The 16,770-nt window shown below is 47.7% G+C and overlaps 1 protein-coding gene across 1 annotated transcript; it reads left to right on the forward strand.

The window, feature by feature from the left end:
• The first annotated feature begins 1,709 nt into the window (after positions 1–1,709).
• On the forward strand, positions 1,710–16,326 carry LOC123191860 (growth-regulating factor 3-like). Its single transcript, XM_044604433.1, has 2 exons — positions 1,710–1,951; positions 15,858–16,326. The coding sequence occupies exons 1-2, from the start codon at positions 1,710–1,712 to the stop codon at positions 16,324–16,326; spliced, it is 711 nt and encodes a 236-aa protein (XP_044460368.1).
• Positions 16,327–16,770: the final 444 nt, after the last annotated feature.

A 16,770-nucleotide genomic window follows, 5' to 3' on the forward strand; every position in this document is an offset into this window, starting at 1 on the left:
GGGCGGGGCGGCGCGCGCGGCGTGGTGCAGGCGGGGCGGGGCGGGGGGCGGTGCAGGCGGGGCGCGGTGCACGGTGCGCGGCGCGGGGCGGGGCGGCCCGCGAGGCTGGGCAGGGCGTCGGGCTGGGCGGGGTGCAGGCGGTGCGGGGCGAGGCGGGATGCAGGCGGGGCGCGGTGCACGGCGCGCGCGGGACGGGGTGCAGGCGGGGCGCGACGCGTGGCGGGGTGGCCCGCGGGGCGCGGCGGGGCGTGCGGCTAGCAGGCGGTGCGGTGCGGGGCACGGGGAGCGCGGAACGGGGCGGCGCGCGGGGCTGGGAGCGCGATGCGCAGAGCCTGGAGCGGAGGGCGTGGGCTCGCGCGGGGTCTGCAGGACGCCTGCTGGGCGCGGTGGTGGGCGGCGGGGCGCAGCGGGGCAGAGACGGCGAGCGGGCGCGAGGGCGGGCAGGCGCGGACCAGCCCGGCGATGGCGGCGGCACCGGCGGAGCGAGAGCGCGGGCTTTGCGTGGGCGGGTGAGGCATACGACCGAGGCGGACGTTTTGGGGTTGGTGTGCGCGTTGGGCGCCTCCGACTCTATTCGGACATGCATGTCCGTTTTACCACCCATTGCCACCCCAAACGGACAAAATCCGGATAAAACAGACGTCCGTTTTGGGTCGTGCGGTGGAGTTGGCCTAACTCCACCGCGCGACCCTATCATGTCCGCCCCCGTCCGTTTGGGGTAAAACGGACAAAGGAGGCGGCCCAGCGCGCGACGGCCCGGACCCATCTTGTCCGTTTTGTGTTCGGGCCGACCCATTTCGAGCGCAAACTAGCGCCGGGTTTGGGTCGCGGCGGACACCAAACGGACGCGCGCTCGTCCGCGTCGGGGCCGCGTGGTAGGCGGCCACCTACCTCCCACCCGTCCACATCAATGCGCACGAGCGGGCAGCCCCACCTGTCATCCGCACGTCGAGCGGTCGCCGTCCTTCTTTAAGTGGGAAGCGTGGACGGGTCGTCATCCACACTGCCCCACGCCACCCCGCGGCCTCCTCGAAACCCGACAGCGGCGACCACGTCCCAAACCCTAGCCTAGACCTCGCCGGCCGGCCGCCCGCAGCCATGGGCCTCTGGAACTACGGCCGCAAAGGCAGGCACGACCGCGAGGCCGGCTCCTCATCGGGACGCCGCCGCGGCTCGGTGAAGAAGGAGGAGCCCGCCTCGCCATCGCCACCACGCCAGGCCCCCGCGCCGCCCGCCTTCTCCATCGCGCCCATGTCCGCCGCGAGCGCGACCGGCATTACGCCCGGGCGTGGGTCTGCCGTCATTATTGGGAGACGAGGACGCCGCTCCCCTGGAGCGACGCCCATCTCCCCAATGACTGGCACCTCTCCGCCGACCGAGTCCCCATCCCGCCGGTCCCGAAGAGCGGCCGTGCGCGCGCCGAGGAGATCGAGCGCCACCGCCGCCTCCTCCCCGACGACCTTTTCTATGACGCCAGGTACGCCCCCGACTCCCCGCTGTGGGACACCTGGTTTCATGACGAGCACGATACCAGGCGCGCCTCCTTCTTCGCCGGCACCTCGCCGGGGCCGCGGCAGACACGGGAGCGCGCCCAGGAGCGCGGGCGTAGGCGGGTCCGCGGCGTCACGCCCACGCCGTCGCCTTCTCCGTCGCCCCCTCCACCTCCTCGCATGACAGACGAGGAGGAGGCCCGTCTCCTGCAGCGTGTCATGGACGACTCCATGTACACGCACGACGAGCGGCAGTGGGACGGCCTGGAGGAGGCCATGGCCCTATCTGCCGTAGGGGACGTCGCTTTCCCCAAGCTGCAGATGGTGGGCGTCGAGGAGGAGAGGAGGGAGGACCCGCCGGCCGCGTTCCAGCAGCTGCTGGGCCAGGGGTGGGGTTGGTCGTGCATGGCAGACGAGATGGCCGACGCCGTGGGCGTGAACTGGCGCCCGACGCCGCCGCGGTCACCGGAGCGGGAGGCGTCGCCACGGGAAGAGGTGGTGCAGGCACCTCCGGCCGTCCAGCCCGCCCCCGTCCACCACGCACCTCCGGCCCACCTCTGGACGCCGCCGGACTACGTCGACCTCGTCAGCGACGACGACGACACCGGCGGCCAGTGAAGACGGCGACGGCCACGGCACCGACGGGCGCGGCAGGAGCGCGCGGGAGCGCAGAGGCGTTTTTTTAAATATTTTTTATATGTTAATTATGAAAAATGGGCCTTTTAAGTGGCCGTGGAAACTGGGCCGTTTTGTGGCCGCCCCCTATATATATTTTATGTTTTTTAAAATGTGTTTATTTAGTTTTTTAGTTATTTTGTTTTAGTTTTAATATTTCTTTTATTCACGTCCATTCCGGACACGATTTGGGGTGCGGTCGCGCGGTGTGCGCACGCACGACCCATCTGACAAAGGCGGACACGGGCGAACTCATCGGCGCCTCAAAGGGACAAAATCCGGTTAATCCGGACATCCGTTTGGGGTTGCGCGGTGGAATTGGCCTTAGGTGGTAATAGGAGTAGGACGGACGTGGTAATCCTTGCGAGTTGCGTTGGTCCCCCGACCCCGATGGATCCGACGGGGCGCGCTATGCTATCCATCCATGTGTCCACGTACTAGTATCTAGCTAGTGCCCCGTGCTATTGTGCTGCTGCCGGCCGGGAGTCGGGTATGTGGACTGTGGCTGAGGCATGAGAACGGTCATCCCGTCGCGTCCAATGGCGCAGCGGCATGGGCGCATCGCATGGCCACACTCAGTCACAGGGACGGTGGAGGACTGGACTAGAGATTAGACAGAGCCCTGGTGTGGCCCTGGCGCGGAGGCGTTACTGACCACAAACGAGACGTGCACGTGAAGCTCCTCCATGGGCTCGGGGCTGGCTTTACGACGGGTCGACGACCCCACGCCAGAGCCGATCATGTTGGAGAGCTCGGGTCTGCGTCGGTCTTGGCCGGTTCCTTCGCAGTTCGCACGCTCGCGGTTTGGTTCGCTCCTTCACTCGCCGCTTTTCTTCGCTCGCTCGCGTCTTGGTTCGCTCCTTCACCTAACACTTGACTATTTTGACCGTTGACTTAAAAACAAAGGGTAGATCTGAAAAGTGTTCGCAAATTCGAAAACAGTTCATGAATTTTATATTATTTTGGAAAAAGTTCATTAATTTGAGAAAAGCTTGCATATTGGAAAACGCTCACGGATTTGAAAAAAGTTCACATTTGAGAAAAAAATAGGTTTGAAAAGAGTCCACAAGTTTGAACAAGTTCGCGGATTTGAATTTTTTTTGCTGATTTGAGGAAAGTTCACGAGTTTGCAAAAGTTCATGGAATTAAAAGAATGTTCATGACTATGAAAAAGTCCGTGAATTTGAAAATGTTCGCTGATTTGAGGAAACATAACAGCGTTGAAAAACGTTCACAGATTTGAAAAGGTTAACATATAAAAAATCACAAATTTGAAAAAAGTTCATGAGTTTACAAAAAATAATGGTTTTTTGTTTCAGGAAATTGAAGAGTTCACGTGTTTGAAAAGCTTCATAAATTTCTAAAAACAATCGTGATTCATTATTTTCAAAATTTTAAAATGTTCAAAAAATGAAAGAAGAAAGAAAGAAATCATAAATCGATAGAAAACCCGAGTAGAAAAATTTGTAGGAAATATGCCCCACAGGCAATAATAAAGTTGTTATTTATATTTCCTTATATCATGATAAATGTTTATTATTCATGCTAGAATTGTAGTAACAGGAAAATTAGTACATGTGTGAATACATAGACAAACATAGTGTCACTAGTATGTCTCTTCTTGACTAGCTCGTTGAATGAAAGATGGTTATGTTTCCTAGCCATAAACATGAGTTGTCATTTGATTAACGGGGTACATCATTAGAGAATAATGTGATTGACTTGACCCATTCCGTTAGCTTAACACTTGATCGTTTAGTATATTGCTATTGTTTTCTTCATGACTTATACATTGTTCCTATGACTATGAGATTATGTAACTCCCGAATACCGGAGAAACACTTTGTGTGCTACCAAACGTCACAACATAACTGGGTGATTATAAAGGTGCTCTACAGGTGTCTCCGATGGTGTTTGTTGAGTTGGCATAGATCGAGATTAGTATTTGTCACTCCGATTGTCGGAGAGGTATCTCTGGGCCCTCTCGGTAATGCACATCACTATAAGCCTTGCAAGCAATGTGACTAATGAGTTAGTTGCGGGACGATGCATTACGGAACGAGTAAAGAGACTTTCCGATAACGAGATTGAAATAGGTATTGAGATACGGACGATCGAATCTCAGGCAAGTAACATACCGATGACAAAGGGAACAACGTATGTTGTTATGCGGTTTGACCGATAAAGATCTTCGTAGAATATGTGGGAGCCAATATGAGCATCCAGGTTTCGCTATTGGTTATTGGCCGGAGACGTGTCTCGGTCATGTCTACATGGTTCTCAAACCCATAGGGTCCGCACGCTTAACGTTCGGTATTATGAGTTTATGTGTTTTGATGTACCGAAGGTAGTTCGAAGTCCCGGATGAGATCACGGACATGATGAGGAGTATCGAAACGGTCGAGACATAAAGATTAATATATTGGACGACTATATTCGGACACCGAAAGTGTTCCGGGGGTCATCGGATAATTATCGAAGTGCCAGGGGTTATCGAAACCCCCGGGAGAACTAATGGGTCAACATGGGCCTTGTGTGTGTGAGAGAGAGGAGGGGGCCTTAGGGCTGGCCGCGCACCCCCCCCCCTTGGGAGTCCGAATTGGACAAGGAGGGGGGCGGCGCCCCCTCTTTCCCTCCCTCTCTCCCTCTCCTTCCTTCCCCTTCCCCTTCCTAGTTGGACTAGGAAAGAGGGATTCCTACTCCTACTAGGAGGAGGACTCCCCCCTCTCCTTGGCGCACCCTAGGTCGGCTGGCCTCCCGCCTTGCTTCTTTATATACGGGGGCAGGGGGCACCCTAGAAGACACAACATACATGGATCTCTTAGTCGTGTGCGGTGCCCCCTCCTCCATAATCCACCTCGGTCATATCATTGTAGTGCTTAGGCGAAGCCCTACGCCGGTAGCTTCATCATCACCGTCATCACGCTGTCGTGCTGACGAAGCTCTTCCCCGACACTCTACTGGATCGTGAGTTCGCGGGATGTCACCGAGCCAAACGTGTGCCGTACTTTCGGTACTAGGATCGGTCGATCGTGAAGACGTATGACTACATCAACCGCGTTGTCATAACACTTCCGCTTACGGTCTGCGAGGGTACGTAGACAACACTCTCCCCTCTCCTTGCTATGCATCACCATGAACTTGCGTGTGCGTAGTGCCCTGCGCTGTGTCGTGCTGCGTCCGCTGCTGCCGGCCGGGCGCCGGGTACGTGGACTCTGGTGGAGGCATGAGAACGGTCATCCCGTCGCGTTTAGTGGCACAACGGCATGGGCGCATCACATGGCCACACTCACAGCGACGGTAGAGAACTAGAGAGAGCCCTGGTGGTGGCCCTGGCGCGGAGGCATGCACATGAACATGAAGCTCCTCCATGGGCTCGGGGCTGGATTTACGAGGGTCGACGATCCCACGCGAAAGCCGATCATGTTGGAGAGTCGATCCTCTCTTCGGCGTGTCTTTGCCAGGTTCCTTCGTGCGCTCGCGGTTTGGTTCGCTCGTTCACTCGCCGCCACTACAAGAAATATATCAACTTGTGACCTTGATTATTGGTCACTGAAAGGTCATTGTTTTTCATTTGCGACATTTTTTTGACCAAAAACAGAAGGTCAAAAGCTGGTGGTCGTAAACTGAAATTAACGACCTTCTCTGTGAGAAGGTCGTGGACGTTTACGACCAAAATATGCCTATTGTTTTATTTTCGTCACTAGCAGCCTCCTCAGGCCACGTAGGCATCCGACGTGGCAATCTGATGTGGCACAAGAATCAGCCAGGTCCAATTCGATTTTCTACATGGGCCTAGCCCAACAATTCGGCCCATTTATGATTTTTTTTCCTAGATGTTTTTGGGCCTTTACCTTTCCACAAAGTTTTTTTTTTCCTTTTTGTTTCTATTTTCTATTTGAGTCGAGGCCTTCTTATAGTACTTCTGAATAGCTTTTCAGCCCAGGTTATTTTGGGCCATGGCATCTTAATAGTACAAGTATATTTGGGCCGTGGCCACTATCAGGTCCAATAAGAACATTTTTTGGAGAACTTAATGTTCAAGTAAAATGTACACAACATTACAGGAAAATAACACGTAGAACAACAGATAAAATTTCATTTCACTCCTACAGCTCACTACATCATAGACAGTACATGACAATCATTCAATTTTTTACTAGGCAGTAGCCGAGTACATCATTCAATTTCAAATAAACAGTGCTGCTCTTGGAAGCAAAATAGGCCGCCACACGCCATGGTGCCCCAAGTAACCAGCAGCGCTGCTTGCCCCCTTGGCCCAGCTCCTTGCTACCGACGATGGACGAGACTCGGATGCGAAGCTCCCTGCACATGACATATTGTGTCAATGCTTGCAGCAATAGAAGGAACTCACATACCATAGAACTTGCACAGTAGTGTATCAACACCCGAAAGATTGACTGAATTGAACTATTATATAACCAAGTTAGAGCTGGCATAAGTTGCAGGTACATAAACATCCATAGAGCTAACATGTTGTATTTCTGTAGAAAGAAGCATCAACTCACTATTCTACACAAAAAGCTAGCCCATACATGCACAGACACCAGAACGGTACATAGAATGAAGCACAGGGCTAGTACTTGCTACCCTGACATTTCAGGGATTCTAGTGTTTAGGAGATTTGACTTCCAGCAGAAAACTGAGTCGATAGACTTAGCACTTGTGACTTCAACTAACTTGACCAGTGCTAAGTTATTAATAGACTTACTTGTGACTTCAACTAACTTGTGGACTGATTAGATATAAACAGTAGTATTGAATGATAGATATAAACATTAGTATTGCCTGAGCTCAGTTTTTTTGCAAGGATAAGCATGTCCTAAACCGCCATTGTGAGATCGTTTAAGTAATATATGCCAGAATGTGAGAATGGATAAAACAGAACATGAATGTTATCAAGTGCCATGAAGTGAGAAAGCAGGTAGTTAGAATGACGAGGCATGTTAGCTGCCAAAACAGATTCAGACTAACTGCATGTCCAGACGGACGGGCCATTCCCAAGCATTTCAAGACACCAGCAGAGGTCAGTAGACAACAAACTTGGATGCTATCTATCCATACTAGTATAGAATGATACGAGGCCAGTAGAAACTGTTTGCTACCGACGAGCTCGCCAAGGTGCACAGTTGTTCAAAAAGGAAGCACATTTGACTAAAGTACCAGATTTTAGAGTTCGTAATAGCATCATGAACAACAGCTGTAAATTACTAAATGTTACCATACTGAATGCTATCTAGAAAGATAGATACGATGCAGGGGTGTCCATTACCGACGATCTTGCCGAGGTGCATGGAGATGGAGTTGAGCTGGGTATTGTTCTCGTAGAGGTGGTTGACCGCCTTCCTGGACTGCACCAGCTCCTTGGCCAGCGCCTTCAGGAACAAGCATCACCATCAGAGGAAACCAAATCAGTAAATCAGCACAAATCGAGGCCCTTGACCTTGAGCTGCTTCTCCTTGGCGCCCATCACTAGATCCGAGGTCACTGTTAAACACACACACACGCACAAACGCATCAGAAAAATTAACCTAAAACGAAGTAATACACGAAATTAGTTCAGGCAAATGGATACAAGCAGACGAATCATCCTAACTAACCAGAAACAAAACATTGTTTAGTCGCTAGGCGTTAAAGCGATAGATGTTAAACACTAACTTCCTTCATAAAAAAGAGCAATAATAACAACCAGCAGGTACTTAACACTCAGCAAGGGTTGACAGATATATAATGGGTTCATCAACCAATTTGGCTCAGAAACTAAGAAAATCAGAAAGATTTTTCGCTCAGAATACGCTAACAAGCATTCATGAATCACACTAGTAAGTAAGAACAACTAATGGTCTCAAACAAGCACAATTGATTTTTCGCTCAGAAAGATTTTTCGCTCAGAATACGCTAACAAGCATTGCTTGGACGAATACAATATGATTTCAGATAAGCACAACTAATGGTCTCAAACAAGCACAATTGATGATTTTCAGACAAGAATAACACAATACTGATTGATCTTGAACCATGCAAATAGACACAGGAATGGTACCACCAGGTCAGAAAGCATTCTACATTTACCAATTATAAAGCAATACAAGCAGAGATAAATAGGTCTACAGGTGCTTAGCCATAGATTTCCCCAACAGCCCTTTAGTCTGTAGCGGGAGCAGAAATAATATGTTGACAAGCTCCGATTTTAGTCTAATTTGACCCACGAGAACAAATTGTTCTAACCAACATATAAATCTAACCTAATACACCACAAAATCGTAGATTCTAAGACCATGCCAACGCTAATCGGATCTGCCAGTGCAACGGATCTCAAGGAAGCCATTTCTACAGAGCCGCGCCCCGAATCAATAAATGCGAGATGGGAGCGCAATCTCACCTCTGACCTTGTTGCAGAAGGGGCACGCCTGGTACTGGTATAGCACGACATTCCGGGGCAGCAGATCGTGGGCAGCCGCTCCTTGGCCTACACCTCGGCCACCGCCACCGTGGCAACGTGCACCGCGGCCCCGCATGACCTCCCACGCCTTCATCCCGTCTGCCACCGCCGCCACTGGCGTCACCTCCCGAGAAGGAACAGAAACAGAGCCCAATTCAGCAGTAGGAAAATTGACTAGCTAAGCTAGGAGAAGGAAGTTGGTTCACTTGCGAAGGAGCGCGGTGAAGACCTGGCGGGTGGAGTCGTTGTGCCCGGCGACGGCCACCTCCATCCGAATCCGCCCGCGTGGGGAGCTAGCGGACGAGTGGTGCGGCGATGGGAGGGGAAGCCGAGACCCCTTGCTTCCCCCACCACGGCCTCCATCTTGTGGGAGACGGAGGGAGACGAAGGCGGGGCGCCTTGATCTGGATCGAGGAGAGGGAGGCTGCGCGCTGGATCTTGCCGGAGGGGAGGGAGGGAGGAGCAGAGCATGGGGATCTTAGAGCGCGCTGGATCTTGCCGGAGGGGAGGGAGGGAGGGAGGGAGGAGAGCGAGGGGAGGGGTGGGTGGCGGCGGGGGGAGGGGTGGGTGGCGGCGAGGGGAGGGAAGGTGGGAGGGATCGGGGAGCACTAGGGTTCGCGGGGGAGGAGTGCAGGCTGTGGCCTGTGGGTTGTTGGGCTAGGTGGCGTGAGAAACGTGAGGAGGGAGCGCTGCCGTTGGATCCGGGTGGATCGGACGGTGCTCGATCCATGATCCGCGTGACATGCCTCTGAACCAATCAAAATAGAGTACATGTGCGCGACGTCCATGACCATTTAAGTAGGTCGTAACCGGCTGAAAATAAAGTGCACATCTCTTTGGCTAAGAGAACCGACTCTTTTTGCGCCGTCTTTCGGCGGTTCCCCTCCGCCGGTGACTTCTTGGTCGTCGGCGGTGAGGAGGGTCGTCGGATCCCGCGCGTGTGGATCATTTTAGCTTTAGGTTTTAGGGTCCTAGTAGCTTAGGTTTTTGGATCATTCAATTTCTCGACTTCAGGGGCGGAGGCGGCAATACTGAATAAAGAAGCTCTGGATTTTTATCCGGCAAGGCCGCCAGCAAGGACCTCGGCACGTAGAAGAGCAAGGCATCAAGGTGGTGGTCGCGAGCGAGGAGTTCGTCGTCGTCACCTTCGCGGTGATCGAAGACACGTAGTCATACACGCCGTTTTGACAACATTTTGAAAGAAATTCAAAAAAAAGAAAAACTTTCGCATTGTGGCATTATATCTGACCTAGTTTACAGGAAAGTTAATAAACTTTGATTACAGTAAACGTCTTAAAAGTGTTCTCGGAACCGAGTTATCATGTATGAAGATCAATGGCTTTTAAGCCAAATGATCAATCTTTTGGTCACAATCATGGCATAGTTTATTCAAATGATCTCATATTGTGCAAAAGGGTGCATAGTGGAATGAAAAACAATGTTGCCTAAGTAAGTTTTCATTTCCTTTGGACGAAAAAATCATTTTCCATTTTTTGAGTGCCCAAAATGAGGTTTTTTTGTGAAGAACCTACCAAATAATTGTTGCAAAATTGGACCAAATCATTTTTTTTAAATACTAGGACATATTTAATGCACAATTGACCAAATGGTTGGGTGTCAAAAGTTATGATCCACCTCTCGTGAAAAAGACAAATTTCTGCCGATTCAGCTGGAAGCGGGTCAAATTTGAACTGTGGCTGCCTCATAGTTTGCTAATTATTTTTCCTAAAAATTATTTTTAGGTACAAAACTATCTATTTAATCAGAGAAACACCAAAAGTTTTCCAAGATTCAACCACTAGCTAGGAACGGTCATGCCCGTCGTTTTGACCGCATTTTGAAACGGGCATAAAAAATTCAAAAAAAATCAAAAAATTGCAAAACCTTCGCATTGTGTCATTATATGTGGCCAAGTTATCAGGAAAAATAATAAAATTGAAATACGGCAATTCTTCTAAAAAAGTGTTCTCACAAACGGACTATCATGTGTGGAGATCAATGCCTTTCAAGCCAGATGATCAATCTTATGGCCATATTCATGGCATAGTTTGTTCAAATGATCTCATATTATGCACAAGGGTGCATATTGGAATGGTAAACAATGTTGCCTAAGGGAGTTTTCATTTTCTTTGCACGGAAAATTCGTTTTCCATTTTTCGAGTGCCCGAAATGAGTTTATTTTGTGAAGGACCTACAATATATTTATTGCAAAATTGGACCAAATCAATTTTCTAAAATACTAGGCCATATTTAATGCACAATTGATCAAATGGTTAGGTTTCAAAAGTTTTTATCCACCTCTCTTGAAAAAGACAAATTTCCGCCGATTCAGTTGGAAGCGGGTCAAATTTGAACTGTGGCTGCCTCATAGTTTGCTATTTATTTTTTCCAAAAATCATTTCTAAGTACATAAGTATCTATTTAATCAGAGAAACATCAAAAAAAAATTCCAAGATTCAACCACTAGCTAGGAACGGTCATTCCCGCCGTTTTGACCGCATTTTGAAACGGGCATAAAAATTCAAAAAAAATCAAAAAATTGCAAAACCTTCGCATTGTGTCATTATATGTGGCCAAGTTACCAGGAAAAATAATAAACTTGAAATACGGCAATTATTTTAAAAAAATGTTCTCAGAAATGAGCTATCATGCATGAAGATTCAGGGCTTTCAAGCCAAATGATCAATCCTATGGCCACATTCATGGCATAGTTTGTTCAAATGATCTCATATTATGCACAAGGGTGCATCTTGGAATTCTAAACAATGTTGCCTAAGGAAGTTTTCATTTTCTTTGCACGGAAAATACATTTTCCATTTTTCGAGTGCCCGAAATGAGTTTTTTTTGTGAAGGACCTACCATATATTTGTTGCAAAATTGAACCAAATCAATTTTCTAAAATACTAGGCCATATTTAATGCACAATTGATAAAATGGTTGGGTGTAAAAAGTTTTGATCCACCTCTGGTGAAAAAGACAAATTCCCGCCGATTCAGCATGAAGCGGGTCATATTTAAACTGCAGCTGCCTCATAGTTTACTATTTATTTTTTTTCCAAAAATCATTTATAGTTACATAAGTACCTATTTAATCATAAATACATGGTTTGGTGGCGATACGTCGAGGTTTGGGCGGTGGCCAAGACCCCACAACTCTAGAGCGCGTAAACTCGCAAGCCCGCCGCGTGGTCACCGCGTGACCATGGCGTTGCCATGTGTTCTGGGGAGCCTAGGAATGTTTAGTGGGTTGGTCACTCCCCAGGTAGGTGCTAGGAAGAAAATTACAACATAAGATTCTCACGAGGAGACCGATCGATGCTCAAACATGAATTAGCAGCCAAGTGTTTAATTAGCGGTACGAGAAATGTACATTGCTAATGGGCGTGAGTTTTGGCTGAGGATTATCAGTTACTAAGAAGACCGTCTTCACAAATTTTCAGCTCAAAAGGAGGAGCCTAGGTGGTACTTGCTTTGCAAACTACCACACTGGACATAAATACAAATGTTGAAGCTCGGCTCAAAATAATGAATGGATTGAGATGGCATTTGGTGGAGGATGGTTATTTGGGCATAGGAAAGCACTGTAGAAAAATGGATACTATTTGGACATGCCAAAGTGGTACTTCCTTCACAAACTGTTGTTCTGAACAGAATAGGAAAATGAATATTTTTTAATTATTTTTGAACTAGGCAAGGAAGGCTTTTACATATTTGACGAAGATATGAGCTAAAGAATTTATGAGATTTTTTTTGGGAATTTTGGGAATGACAGAAATATAGGTTGCTTCATAACCTAGGGCAAAAACTGCCACATGGACATGACACATAGGCAAAACTGATGAGGTGGCGCTTAGTCATAGCAACCCACCACAATTTACAAGGCTATGACCATCTATATTAGTCGTTAACAACTAGAAATAAGGCAGCGGACTAGCGTTGTTTGCTTTATGACTATTTCATGTAAGGAAATTACGACCTTTCTGACCAAAATGGTCGCAATGGTTTAGGATTTTGGAGCCCCCCGAACAGCTTTTGACCAATTGGTCTGAAATGGTCATAGATCTATGACCATTTCTTCCAGAGTCACTGACAGAAGGTCACTAGTTGACATATTTCTTGTAGTGTGCTTTCTTCACTCGCTCGCGGCTTGGTTTGCTCCTTCATGTAACACTTGACTTTTTTGACTATTGACTTAAAAATAAAGGGTAGATCTGAACAGTGTTCACAAATTTTAAAATAGTCCATGAATTTAAAAAGGTACAAATTTGAGAAAAGTTCATTAATTTGTACAAAGTTCGTGGGTTGGAAAATGCTGATGGATTTGAAAAAAGTTCATGAAATTGAGAAAAAATTGAATTTGAACAAGTTCACAATTTTGATTTTTTTTGCTGATTGAAGGACAGTTCATGCGTTTGAAAAAGTTTGCGGTTTTGAAAAAAGTTTGCTGCTTTGAGGACAGTTCATGAGTTTAAAAAAGTTCATGGATTTGAAAAGGTTCATGAATTTCAAAAAGTTTTCTGATTTGAGGGAAGTTTGCACAATTGAAAAACGTTCACAGATTTGAAAAATGTCATATATTAAAAAATCACGAATTTGAAAGAAGTTCACGAGTTTACAAAAAAAAACCATGGATTTTTTTTCACGAAATTGGAAAAGTTCCCGCGCTTGAAAAAGGTTCATGATTTTTTTAGATTCGCGAATTCAATTTTTATTTTTAAAAAATGTTCAAATAAATAAAGAAAGAAGAAAAAAGAAAAAATCAATCAAAAAATAATAGAAAAACCGTAGGAAAAAACCAGAACCAAAGCTAGCTATAGTATACATGGGCCAACCTAATGAGACAGCACGTCTGCGCCGCGTTTGAGACGCTGTAACCCGCACTTAAGGCGCCAAATTTTTCTCAAAAGAAAAACTTAAGGCGCCAAATAGAAAAACAGTATCATGTTGTCCATTGCTGTTGGGTTGAGAACGTTGTCCATTCCGTCTACCAAACCAAAACTAACACACAGAGTACCAGCCACGGCAGTGTAGGGCAACCCCGCAAGGGAGAGACACATCGCCCGTACTGATTTTTATTACCGCAAGCCGGGTTTATGCCGTCCAACACTCTAACGCATTTAATTATTTTCATGCGGTTTTTAATCGATTCCTCACTGTTTTTGCATCAGTTTTCTTCATGTGTCCTTGCGGTTTTCATTATTTTTCTTCGGTATTTCCTTTTGTTTTTCTTTTCCCTTTGAGTCTGTCGGCGTGGAGCCGACGATCTATGGGGAAGGATTGTCCCTTTGCTGGTTCGACAAGGGGGGTGCACGCGATGCAAAGAGCAAGACGACGAGGGACACGATGATTTTACCTAGGTTCGGGCCGCTGAGAAGCGTAAAACCCTACTTTAGCTTTGGTGTATTGGATGGATGTGTGCATAGATATACGGAGCGCTCTCCCCCGGCAAGTTACAAGGAGAGGGCAGCTACACGAATACCTATGTGTGAGGTTGCAAAGGGTTCAAACCCCTCTAATGGTTGTCTTGGCCCTCCTTTTATACCTAAAGGGGTTATCACAGTGGCAAAAAGGTCACTATAGGGTGATTAGACTGATAAGAACTACCTAACTCTGCTAGTTAGGACAAAAACGCATGAAATGCGTCGTTAGGTGTCATGAGGAGGAGGAACCCCGGCAAGGTTGCCGCACTGCTTGCCCATCTGCCTCCTATTAGCTTGACACGCCATTAGGACGGGTGTCAATAAAGGTAATCCTCCTTCCCAGCAAGCCGACACATACAACTTGTCCCCACCTAACCACCTTGGGGCTCGACACCTCACTGACCAGCGACCAGCTGGCCAGAGGGGTGGAGCGCTGGCGTTTGGCGGTAAGTGCGTGCTTGAGGGGCTTTGTAAGTACATCTAGTGCCACCCCTAGTTGATTTTGGAGTATTGACGACAAACTTGGTTGAGGGACTAATGTGTTTGTGAGAATTGCAGGATAACATAGGTAGTAGCCCCTCATTGATTCGGTTTACCTACCAGAGATGACCCCTAAAAATATATGAAGACATTGAAGACAATGGTGGTTCGTGAAGACATTCACGATGAAGATTATGACATGTGAAGACATTCACTTGAAGACTATGGAGTGTGAAGATATAGTTGTTTCGTAGTTTCCTTCTCTTCTTTGTTGAGTCATAGGAACAACCGTACTGTTAAGTGGGGGATAACTGATGTGATGCTCAACCAAAATCCTATGTCTTCGAGCGAAAACTATGAGAGCAAATCTTATCCAGAATTGGATGAGTCAGCGTTGCTTGTAGCCCAAGCCAAGCTGCTGCGTGTGTTTGAAATCCGACTGTTGGATACGTGTCGGTTCCTTAATGATCCATGGTCATTTCGGACATATTATGTCAGGTTTCCTCCTGGCTATAAATAGCCCACCTCCTACATATTATGTCGGGTTTCCTCCAGACCCGCGTGTGTTTTGTTTTGTTTTACTCCTGTCACGAGCTCCAACTTTATAATGTACGGCAACAATGGCTAGCATGTCCCTTTTGTTTTGTCTAGTAGCCAAGAAATGGGTTCCACGTTTAGAGATAACGTGAAGCCTACTGTATACATGTTCTAGATCATTACAGTCCGATAAGTTTCAGCTATAGAACTTCAGTACAGTGACAAGAACACCATTATGTGTGCATGAATGATGAATGATTAAGTGCTATCTGAGCTCCTCACACCATTTTTACTAATAAGGTACACGTGCATTGCACGCATGAGATTTGGCAACCAAATTATGAATAAACACCACATTATATATAGCATGTAAGCTTTGAGTCATATATGCATGATGTAGATGTTCGTTTAATTCATCTCATTCAAAATCATTTAGTTTTAATAAAAAAGCTAATCTATTTTAAGATTCATGAAATTGTGTATTGTAAAGTATAAAGTAAAAACAAATAATGGCAATTCATGTAGAAATTTTTTGGGGCAATTATGATACGGAAGATTCTAGAACAAAGAAGAAGTGCTTGTATTTTGAGGTTTGTGCATTATACTTAAGTTTAACTATGAAGTCTTCTAGATTGTACATGTGGCAAAATCTGTTGGAATATAGATGATATCCAACGGCTAGTAGTGCTCGGATTTGCCAGCTCTGCACCGTCGGAGTGGCTTCATCCAACGACCATCTTTCAAAATTATTCGCACACTATATAAGGGTATAGATGTGACTTGTGTAATTCAGGTATTCTGCCTATGGAGCGAGGACTTCGGCGATGGAGCAGCACAACCAGCTCATCATTGCGGCCATGGACACCGCCATGGACAACTACTCATGGCGCCTGATGCCGGCCCAGAACTCGTCCTTCTCACTCTCCAGCTACCCCATACTGGCAACCCTGAGCGACCTGGACCAGAGCACGATTTGCTCGCTGGCCAAGATGGAGAGGGAGCCGCTGTCCTTCTTTGACGGTGGCGGCGGTTTCGACGACGACGAGTCGGCGGTGAAGCAGGAGAACCAGACGCTGCGGCCCTTCTTTGACGAGTGGCCCAAGGATAGGGACTCGTGGCCGGAGTTGCATGACCATGGCGCCAACAGAAATGCCAACGCCGCCTTCTCGGCCACCAAGATGTCCATCTCCATCCCGGTGACCAGCTTCGACTTCTCCGCCACCGCCGGATCCCGCTCGCCCAACGGTGTATACTCCCGGTGAATGGCGTCCGCCGGCCGGCCTGATCTGTGCTGATTTGCCGAAGTCACGACGTACGTACTCAAATCATCACAGATGAGTGAACCGAATCGACGACCCCGATCGAATGCGTCTGTGAGCTGACTGCCGCCTGCCTGTTGGCTTGCCCATTTTGTATGGATGCTGCCTTATTTATCAATGGTCGTGCAGCACGAACAGAACACTACTTCGTTAATTTTCTTTCCTTATAATTTCACAACGTTTTGCTTGATTTTCTGGGTTTTGTTTTGTCGTGTGTCGGCCGGAACAGTATGAAGTTCTCTATAGCTTCGATGGTCATGCACGACATCGTTTGACTGTTTCCCACACACTTAGACTACCCATAGTGGGAGTAACATAGGTAGTAATATCACACATATTTAGATAAAATAGATGATATGGCAAATAATAAATGAAGAAAAAGAGGCA

Source organism: Triticum aestivum, chromosome 2A (assembly GCF_018294505.1).
Source record: "Triticum aestivum cultivar Chinese Spring chromosome 2A, IWGSC CS RefSeq v2.1, whole genome shotgun sequence".
Lineage (NCBI taxonomy): Eukaryota > Viridiplantae > Streptophyta > Magnoliopsida > Poales > Poaceae > Triticum > Triticum aestivum.

What these genes read in the sequence shown, in the direction of transcription:
- LOC123191860 (XM_044604433.1), top strand. Translation starts at nt 1,710, where the DNA reads ATGGACGACTCCATGTACACGCACGACGAGCGGCAGTGGGACGGCCTG. An exon ending in TGGCGCCCGACGCCGCCGCG is followed by an intron (nt 1,952 to 15,857) that starts GTCACCGGAGCG and finishes TGTGTAATTCAG; the next exon opens with GTATTCTGCCTATGGAGCGA.